This window comes from Vulpes vulpes, chromosome 12, assembly GCF_048418805.1.
Source record: "Vulpes vulpes isolate BD-2025 chromosome 12, VulVul3, whole genome shotgun sequence".
Classification (NCBI taxonomy): Eukaryota; Metazoa; Chordata; class Mammalia; order Carnivora; family Canidae; genus Vulpes; species Vulpes vulpes.
Window position 1 is genome coordinate 136,371,817 of NC_132791.1, and position 10,798 is coordinate 136,382,614.

Here is a 10,798-nt window from a genome sequence, read left to right on the forward strand (position 1 = left end):
GACTTACTTCTGATCCTAACAGTCTTTCCTTACACATAGCCTTGTCTCTCCTGCTTGCTTCACATCTTTCTTTTAACAGATGGCAATATCAGTTTGCATTTCTGTGTTTAAAAGTAATGTCTTTATTTTGTAAAACTATATGTTCCCTGCCGTATGTCTTTGACATTTCTGATCTCTTTTCTTCCCCCAGAATACATTACTGTTTTGAAGTGTGTGGCCCTCGCTGCTTCCCTGCACATTGCTTAATTTTCTTGAAAAAGTTGGCAAATCTTAGTTTACCCTTGAGTTTCTTCTCTAAATTGAACTGTATTCCAGTGAAAGGTGTATCTGATGGGACTTTTCATATAACATGACAGGAATCTTAGAGCCAGTTCAATTTGACTAGATTCAGAGGAAAATTTATTTATTTATTTATTTATTTATTTATTTATTTATTTATTTAGAGAGGGAGAGAGAGTGTGTGAGCGTGCACACATGAGCATGAGGGTGGGAGGGGCAGAGAGAGAGAGGGAGAGAGAATCCTAAGCGAGCTCTGTGCTGAACGCCGAGGGGGGCTCCTGAGATCAAGACCTGAGTCGAACCAAGAATCAGACATTTAACCAACTGAGCCGTCAGAGGAGAATGTAATGGCTGATGGAATTGAATGACCAAGAGTAGTTCTAGGAGGAACAGGTGGATCCCAGTATTCAACTGATGTTTCTAGGACTTGACTTCTTTGCATCATTCAAATGTGCTTCCTTCCAGGTTGGACTTCTTCTCAGGTAACCTTCCCCAGCAGCTCCGGCCTTCATCATCAGCTTCACAAATGTGGTTGCAGCAAAAGCCCCTGCGTTAAGGCTCAGGGTGATATGCTTACTCCCAGCTGATCAGAGGGAAACTGGGCACTTACAGGCCAGGGCGGGGTCATGTGTGTGCTTTTCAGACACGTGCACAGCCAGGGGGTAAAGGTCATAGCACATGCAGCAATGCAGGGATTTGTGTGGATGCCTAGAGGGACTAGGGCTGCTATTACCAGAAGAATAGGAAATGAATACTAACTAGGCAGGCAAAAATAATGGCTTCTCCTAGAAGATCACTAAAAGCTCCCTCTGGGAGATTCGCCATACAGATCATCACCTTACAGCCTCTGAGTTTGTTTATTTATTTATTTTTAAAGATTTATTTATTCATGAGAGACACAGAGAGGCAGAGACATAGGCAGAGGGAGAAGCAGGCTCCCCATGGGGAGCCCTACGTTGGACTCGATGCCTGGACTCCGAGATCATGACCTGAGCTGAATGAAGGCAGATGCTCAGCCACTGAGCCACCCAGGCATCCCTACAGCCTCTGAGTTTAAAGACAAAAACAAACAAACACATTTGGCAAGGGATAAAAGCCTCCCCAGAATCCACTTTCTCTTAAGCTCTGGTAATCATGTTCCAGTGATAACATGTACCCAGTTATCTTCTGTTTGGATTCTCCTACTAATCTGTATTTTGAATCACAAATATTTGAAACCAAATAAGACTACAGATTTTCATCTAACTTAGATGAATTTGATATTTAATGTATCTGAGTTCTCCACCCTTCAAATCAGATGATCTCACCCACCCTGCACACATAATAGCTGGCCTGGTATCTACTGGGATTTTCGGATGGGGACTGCAGAAGGAAGCGAGCAAATGAAAAAAAAAAAAGTGTTAGAACACCAAGCTGCTCTTCAAGATTTCCAGCCTTTTTCTAGTGCTGCTTTATACCTGTGTTAGGGCTAGTTCTACCCAATCCAATTAAGGAAGAAAGGAAAGTAATTGGGTGGATCACATAGAATGTGTGTCCTTTAGTGACAGTGATTTCGGAATGAAAAGAGACCTCTGATTCTCAAATTGAAGTCTGGCTCCCTTATGGGCTGTGGAGTTGTCACCCCCACCTCGGACAGCAGCCCTCTGTCAGCTAGGATTTCACACATCTGTGGATGATTAAAGAGAACTCAGTAGCTGTAGGGGCCACTGGAGACCAGGAGTCTGAAAGTAATTTTAGAAATTCCACATGAAGTTGTTTTAGAAACAAGGAGCTTTAATAAGCTTAGATGCCATGGTGCAGTCTATTGCCATAGACTTTATAGTAAGAGTAGTTGATTCTTTAGGGTCATGGCCTTTGGTTTTTAATTTAATTCTTAGTTGTTTTGGCTCTTTTGAGGCATTACAAATGGTTATTTAGATTGTAAATAATCTAATAAAAGATTTTCAGGTCTAACTCCTTTGTTCTCGGGTAGTGTGGCAGGGCACAGATCACATGTGAGAAGAAAAGATGATGTATTTTCCGTTTTGGTTATGAGGGTAGTTAATATTCATGTTAAAAAAAAAGCTGGCTCAAATTCGAATCCAGCTGTTGAATAACCAGGAACCATTTCTCAGAAATGAAGATCATTACATCAATAATATAGCTAGTTTTTGTGCTGGATTTTGTTTCTTTATTTAAAATGATTCCTCTCCTTTCTTCATCTCTTCCCCCTGTTATTCCAGATAGAAAATATGAGCAAGTTCTTTCAAGCAACCTACACACCAAAGAAGAGAAAAGATCCAGCCTGACACAAAATAATCTGTAGCAGGAACCTAGCCAAAGTACAATGAACAAGTGTAATATGTAACTTTCTATAAAAAGAATCCTGAGGTTGTGATAGAATTATTTTTTGTGTTTGTGGAAGAAAGTACTGTGTGTATGTGTAAAAAAAAACTAGTGTAGATTTCTTAAAAATCACAAGTTCTACCAGATGTGAGTTTGACTTTCCTGGATTTAGAATGCCTGTTCAATGATAGGATGATACCTTTTTTTGTAAATTGTTTCTCTTCTGAAGAGTAGAGGTTATTTTACAGAGAAGAGGACTAAACTGTTTGAAGGACTTGGTACTTTGTCTCCAGGACAATTGGACTTGAAGGCTCATGTGCTTCTCTCTTTATTATTAATAGTTTACCATCCTCTTCGGCCCTTTTGGAAAAGTAAAATGTTTATAGCATAGTAACGTTTTTTTCCTTTATCTCATTTATCTAGAAAGCTGTTTGGAGGTTATGGACGATAAGCCTGGAACCCTGAGTGAGAATTCGGAGCTTCTCTTCTCCTTTGGGGTAATAGCAGACATTCAATATGCTGATTTAGAAGATGGCTATAATTTCCAAGGAAACAGGCGGAGGTACTACAGACATAGTCTTCTTCACTTGCGGGGTGCCATCGAACACTGGAATACAGAGGGCCGCCTGCCCCGCTGTGTGCTTCAGCTTGGAGATATCATTGATGGATATAACGCACAGTATAAAGCCTCCGAGAAGTCGCTAGAACTTGTTATGAACACTTTCCAGATGCTTAAAGTCCCGGTTCACCACACGTGGGGGAACCATGAGTTCTATAACTTCAGCAGAAACTACCTGACGAATTCTAAACTTAACACAAAGTTTTTAGAAGACCAGATTGTGCATCACCCTGAGACTGTGCCTTCGGAGGATTACTATGCCTATCACTTTGTCCCGTTCCCTCACTTCCGGTTCATTTTACTGGATGCTTACGACTTGAGCGTCTTAGGTGTGGATCAGTCCTCTCCAAAATACCAGCAGTGTCTGAAGATACTGAGGGAGCACAATCCAAATTCGGAGTTGAATAGTCCGCAAGGTGAATTATTCCTTTGAGCTGAGAATCTAATACATTGTCTTTACATTCTTCAGCTACCTTTTATTCAGCAGGAAGATGGATGATTAAGGTAAAAGTATATTGTCGCTGTCGTTCAGGGGCAGGATTTCTCACAGGCCTCACGGCGCATGGATTGGTTGCAGCTGGTTCAAGATTCATTCATTTAACGGGTATCTGAAAGCCTGCTCTGGGCCAGTCCCTTTTTCCAGGGCTAGCTCTTCAGAGCCAGAAGTAATGCTGACAGTGTCACCTTTGTGTATGAGTTTTTGTTTGTTTATTTTGTTTTGTTTTGTTTTGTTTTAATGGGATGGGTGGAGTGGAGGAAGCAAGAGAAGTAGGTGGGCAGGACAAACCAAAAACAAACAGAATTATGTCCGCAGCAATAAATGCTGCCAGGAAAATTATGTGTAATTTTAAAGATAAGGACTTAGAATAGTGTTTTAGCTTAGCTGGTCAGAGGTGGCCTCTCCAGGGAGGAAAAACATTGAAGCAGAAACTTAAATGCTTGGAAGTACATCGAGGTTGTCCTTGGGAAGTGCGGGATGGGCGGAGTGTTCAGGAGAGAGAGGGGGACAGATGGAAAGGTGCTGAGTACAGTGACACCCTGGCATCATTAAAGGACACAGGAAATGGCCAATGGGGTGCAAGGTGACTGTCTCCGTAGACACAGTCAGGAGCCTGTGTTTGGTGTTCAGTGTAACATGGAGCTAGCAAGGTTAGCAGACAAGTGGGATACGGGCAATTTATCTGTATGTTGCTCTCAATTCTTGTCATTTCCTATTTAAGTCAAGTGCTGCCACATTTTCCTACAGAAAAGTACAAGTGTCCCCATGTTAGCCAAGTGTGCATGCCCAGAGGAGGCAAGAGCTGATGTGTCTGATGTACTGCATTCATTTCAGGACTCTCTGAGCCCCAGTTTGTCCAGTTTAATGGAGGATTCAGTCAAGAGCAGCTTAACTGGTTGAATGAAGTTCTTACGTTCTCTGACACAAACCAGGAAAAGGTGGTGATTGTGAGTAAGTATTTATATTACTTGATTATGCCAGCATTTTAGAGAATGGGAAAGTGAGGTTTGAAGGTATACCTAATAATATTTATGTTGTGGTGTCTTCTTGCTGTCAAATGAATACCTTCCTTTCTTTATGGAGAACCTGAGTATAAAATCGATGTGTACAGTCCAGTCAGGAAAGGACTATAAAGTAGGGAAAATGTCTTGCTGTATGTTAGTGCCTGTGAGATGGCCTTTTAGGTTTCCAAGGAGAATTTCAGCACCTGGGGTCATTTTTGTAGTACACTTGACCCTTGGACAGCATGCGGGTCAGGGGCACTTCCCCCCCACAGTCGAAAATCCATGGATAACTTGTGACTCCCTAGGAACTTGACTACAGATGGCCTACTCTTGGTTGGAAGCCTTACCGATGATGGTTGATTGGCACATGTTTTGTATGTTATGTGTATCGTATACTATCTTCTTAAATAAGTGAGGCAGAGAAAAGAAAATGTTACTAAGAAAATCGTAAGGAAGAGAAAATGCACTCACTGTATTTACTGTAAAATCATGTGGATAAGTGAACCCACGGAGTTCAAACCTTTGTTCATGGGTCGACTATAACATGTGAGTGAGAAATTCAGGCCAGGCCCCATTCCAGACCTCAGCCTCAGGATACCTGCTGCTCAGCACAGTGGCCACCAGCCAGAGGCCTCAGCTGTCTGGTGGAACCAGAGCTGGTAATGGCATGAGCATTAGAGACGCTGCTGGCAGTGGGTACTTCAGTTCTGGACTGTCTGCCACATGCCCGTGAGGAAATGAGACTGATGTTATTTCCACCTAGAATCATCTTGCAGATGGGCTGTCATCACAGGTTGTGGCAATCAGGAGGTGCTTAATACACACTCAGCTCCAGGTGTGTGCACACATGTGTGCCCACATGCACGCACATGGAGAACTGAATTCTGGATTTGCAGTGTGGCTGGTGTACTTGGTTTGGGCATGGAGTTTAGATCCTAGGTGTAGAATTGATGTGGCATAATGGCTGAGCTGCCTGTGCCCGGGGTCCCAAGGGCAGGGGACTGTTCTGTATGCATTTGTTTCTGTGCACTGTGTGAGTCTGGGTAAGTGTTTGAACTTATAAGCTTCTGTTTTTCTCTGGATTGCACCAAATGGAATTAGGAACATGAAAACCCCTTGAAGATGACAAGCTATTCTGATAGCTGATGATCTAAAAGTACACCTCCATAAATAGTCGTGACTCTTCACCGAAGTGGAGAAAACGTGTAGGTGGAGTGGGAGTGTCTGTGCTGCCATGGGAGTACCAAGTGTCATCCGAGGCTCAGAGAAAACAGGGTGCCCTGGGGTTATTGGCGTGATGTGACATTGGCTCTTCAGTAGGTGGTCTTAAAAATTGGGACACTTCACTTGTCTCTGCTGTTTGGTCGCTTCAGAGAATACTGGAGCTGAGAGGGACCTACGGGTCATACCGTCAACCCTTTCATCCTGAAGCTCAGGAGACTGAGATAAATGACACAGTTCTTTCGGTAGTTCCTGCTTTTGGCTGAGACTGAAGTCCACCCCATCTCCTTTCCCACCCTGTCCTGGATTTCTCCCATTTCCTTTTATGCCCCCTGTGGATGTTAGCCGTGTCCTATATTCATACTCCCTTCTGTGAGTTCAGACACCTGATGAACAAACCCTTGATCACAGTTTTTTTATAGCAAAGTTTTAAATGGCTAATAGCAATTTTTGTTGTTGTTGTTCTCCTTTGCTCTTTGACTTCCATTTTGGGTATTGAGAGGTCATTTTGCCTCTGCCTCTGGGGTTTGGGCCATGCAGTTAGAAGGCTGGCCTTGCTATTTGTTGCAGCAAGAGGGGATGTGGGGTGGGGAGTCCAAAAGTTCGGCTGTGAAAAGGTTAAGTTTCAGATGCCTGTTAGGCATCATTGGAGACATCAAGTAAGGAGTTTGGATGTTTGAGGCTGAAATGCAGAGTGAAAGTCTGGGCTGGGTATAAACACGTGGGAGTGGAAAGAATGCCAGAGACATTGGAGATGGTATAATTACTAGGTCACATTAGGTGTAAACAGAGAAGCACAGCCCAGGGACCAAGCATTGAGGCCCTCCTAGTAGGGAGTGGGGAGATGAGCAGCCCACCAAGGGGAGTGATAATTCATGGTCATCGAGGTTGGAAGGAAACAAGGGGGACTGGTGGTGTCCTGGCAGTCCAGCATTTCAAGGACGGGGAGCAGGTCACTGTGTCAGAGGAGTCCAGAGTCGTGCCTCAATCTGGGGAGTCACCAGCCTCTGTGGACTCTGAGACCTCATCATGGCTTCAGGAGTGGTCGTGTGTGCACGCACCTGTGGGGGGTGTGTGTGCGTGCCTGTGCCCACCCGTGTGCCCACGCTCACTCATAAGTTCTTCTGACTCTTTTGACTCTTTAGGAATCTGTTAACACCCCCCTTTTTAAATTGTATTACAAACTGATAGGTATTAGAATAAAAATATTCATAATAAAAATTTAGAATAAAAATAACCGTTTATAGTAACAAAACAGGAAAGTGATTTAAGGGGAAGAAGCAAAGCTGAGTGAGCTTTTGTGCCTGTGCTCCAGAGTGATACATGACATGACCGCCTGTGTGTCTTGGCGTCAGGAATTCGAAATTCTCCCGGCTCTCCTTCCATGTATCTCCTGTAGGACCTAGGATAAATATGCCCTGCTTTACCTCACTTTTCTCATCTGTAAAATGGCTCTGGCTATGTGATCTCATGGAGGTGTTTTTTTTTTTTTTTTAATATATATTTTTTTAATTTTTATTTATTTATGATAGTCACACACAGAGAGAGAGAGAGAGAGAGAGAGAGGCAGAGACACAGGCAGAGGGAGAAGCAGGCTCCATGCACCGGGAGCCCAACGTGGGATTCGATCCCGGGTCTCCAGGATCGCGCCCTGGGCCAAAGGCAGGCGCCAAACCGCTGCGCCACCCAGGGATCCCTCATGGAGGTGTTTAAAGCAGCATGAATCAGTTTTAAAGCACTGTCTGTATGAATGACATATAACCCATGACTCATCCCTACACTGTTCTTAAATTAGGGGTCTCTCTTTCTGTGTAAGAGACTGGACTCCAGCATGGCATCTGCCTGGCTTCTGGCCACCCTTGTGGACCATTCTGCATGGGCCTGCCTTGGTTTTTCCCGACACTCGTGCCTCTTTGGACGCTGTAGGCTGTAGGGATCTCAGGGGTTCTGCCCAGATGGAGGCCTCTCCCCGTGTGCGTGGACTGTCTCCCACTCTACGCCGCAGAGATGAGGCTGTAGATGAAGCTGTAGTTCTTCACGTACATGGATTCTCTGTGGTCTTAGTCTATTGGAAATAAGTAGCAATACCCCCCCTCCTTTCTTTTTTTTCCAGGTACTAGTTTTTAGCCATTTGTTTTGATGAAAGAGATATTTCTTAATTGGCTCATAACTTTTCTTCTCTTTAACTAACAGGCCATCTTCCCATTTACCCAGAGGCCTCTGACAGTGTGTGCCTGGCCTGGAATTACAGAGATGCCTTGGCAGTCATTTGGTCTCACAAGTGTGTGGTGTGTTTCTTCGCCGGTCACACTCACGATGGTGGCTACTCTGAGGATCCTTTTGGTGTGCACCACATCAACCTAGAAGGGGTTATTGAGACTGCTCCGGACAGCCAGGCCTTTGGCACGGTTTATGTCTATCCTGACAAAATGATGTTGAAAGGGAGAGGCAGAGTTCCAGACAGAATTATGAATTACAAGAAGGAGAACGCTTCCCAATTTTAGTCTGATTTACCTGTTTACCTTTACAGAGTGGTGGTTGAGTGTTGTTTTTATCTCCCCCACCCCCCAGAAATCCTCAGGCTCATTGTTTAGGATTCTATTTGCACAACGAAATGTATTTATGGCCTCAGTGTGCGTTAGCTCATGAGACACTCTGAAATGTCATTTTTTGGGATAACATATCCAGTGCTGAGGATTGGAAACAGAATGAATGAAAGCAGCATGAATCAGCCAGGGAGGAGACCGAGGGGGCGGAGGGTGGTATCATTCTCAAAACTGACTTCATTTAGCCTTATTGGAAATTTTTTACTTTTTACAAGGAGGATGTATTCATGTATTACCTATGTAATTTAAAATTCGTAATAAAAAAATACGCTCAGGTAAACTTTGTTTATCCTGCTGTGTGAATAAACTTTGGACCTTTTTTGCTCAGAATACCCATCATGTTTGGACATTTATAGGCTTATATCTGTGTTTTATAAACAACAAATAAGCTGTTTCAGACAGATGTGTGGTCTCTCCCACATGAGGCTATGAGCAGGGCCTCCTGAGGAGTCATGTGGTCGCCTTGTGATTCTAAGCAAAGCAGGACCAGAGGCCAGTGCAGCTGTGTGCCTGCCGGCCAGGTCTCTTTGAACAACAGCTCATCTCTAGCAGCCAGAGACCACAGGGGCTCCATGAATTTACTCCTCACTCCCTCTAGACAAATGGAGCATGTTAACTCGGTTGTCCTACATGCTAAGGCTTATTTGTGGCAACATTTACTAGAGAGCAAAGGGACCATTAAGTGTAGAGGAAGTTTGACTCAGGACCTAAAAAACATCAAGAGAGTGAAAAGCAGTTCGAGTCAGCATCCGTGTGCCCCCATTCTGGGGCTGCTGTGGCAGATTACTGCCTCATTGGTGGCTTCCAGCAGCACGTCTGTGCTCTTACAGTTCTAGAGGCCAGGAGCCTGAGCCATTTGCCTTGGGTTGAGTTCAAGGTATTGACAGACCTGCCTTCCTGCCACCAGGGACTCCGTGCAGCGGAACCCGCTTCCTTGCCTTTCCCAGCTTCTAGAGCCCACTTCCTGCAATCTATTCCTGGCTCCTGGCCCGTCCCTCCATCCTCAGAGCCCACATCATAGCCTCTTCAGACCTCCCTCTGCCTGCCTGCCTCTTGTCAGGACAATTGTGATTATCTCCAGGCATCCCCTGGAGGATCCAGGATTCTCTCCCCATCTCAAGATCTGCACCTTGATCGTCTCTGCAAAGCCTGGTTTGTGATGCAAGGTGATGGTCCCAGGTTCTGGGGACCAGGACCTGCATATCCTTGAGAGCTGTGAGTCCCCCCACCAGAGAGGTAACTAGTGTGCTTCCTGCATTCACTGACCTTACCACCCACAGATGCAGACGTGTGCAGAAGGGCCTGGGTGTGTGGGGGCCAGGGGGAGTTCAATTTTGTTTAACGGGATCAGAAATGACATGAAAGAGGAGGAACATGGTTTTGACAGGTAGGCAGAGTAGACTCAGCAGAGGTCAGAGGGCATGCAGACTGTAGGAGTGATGAGGGATGCTGTGAAGATTCACCAAAAGGTACCTAGGATCATGGCAAGACATAGCACGGGAAGCTAACAGGGCCATGTCGTGAAGAGCCTTGAATGGTAAGCCCACAGTTGGAACTGGGCTTGTCAGACCACAGGGAGCCCCCCATTTCCACTGGGGAGAATGTGATTGGATCCATGTCCCTGAGAGGCTGATGGAGACCAGTGCCAGAGGGAAGGAAAAAGGCGAGTGGGAAGGCAAGAGGCTTGGGTACTAGAGACCTGGAGTTCACTGAAATTCACTTGAGAAATAGAGTTTACAACAATCTCAGTAAGAAGGACTCCTCTCAGGAGGCAGTGCTCTTCCAAATTTTTCCATACTTATCAAGATACAAAAGGAACTGCGTATAATCTTGGAATTCGTAGTGATACCGGAGGTGCAGATAGGATGAAAGTATATTTGGAACACCACTTTTTTTAAAAAAATTGGAATATTACTGTCTTTTAAGTAGAGTCAGGCATTACCTGGAGGTTACATAGATCCTATATAGAATTTGCAAAGGAATCCATTTTTTCACGTGTGATTTTAGTAGTTACATTAAAAGAGATGTAAAAACCGTTAAGTATCACATAAGCTAAATGTTCACTGGAACACTGAAAGCCTTCATATGTATCTTATTGGCCCTTAAAATAAATTTCACATTATTTGCTTTAATGTTGACTAGATTTTTTTCTTCCCTTTCCCTCAACTAAATCTTAATAGAGAATTTTGCCTGTCCAGTGGCCATTGTGTAAAACAAAAAACCATACATACCTTCTTTAACAAAT

General features: G+C 44.3%; 1 protein-coding gene across 5 annotated transcripts in view; it reads left to right on the top strand.

Annotated features, from left to right (window-relative positions):
- Positions 1-10,798, top strand: part of ADPRM (ADP-ribose/CDP-alcohol diphosphatase, manganese dependent) — a 31,987-nt gene that overhangs the window by 2,119 nt on the left and 19,070 nt on the right. For 2 of the 5 annotated variants that reach the window (XM_072730362.1, XM_072730364.1), the window contains exons 2-4: positions 3,028-3,639; positions 4,557-4,673; positions 8,141-10,685. In XM_072730362.1, coding sequence (XP_072586463.1) covers positions 3,028-3,639; positions 4,557-4,673; positions 8,141-8,451 — 1,040 coding nt within the window. In that variant the 3' untranslated portion in view covers positions 8,452-10,685. Of the gene's footprint in view, positions 1-3,027; positions 3,640-4,556; positions 4,674-8,140; positions 10,686-10,798 lie in introns of those variants that run through there. The other 3 variants (XR_011995939.1, XR_011995940.1, XM_072730363.1) reach the window with 2 other exon arrangements.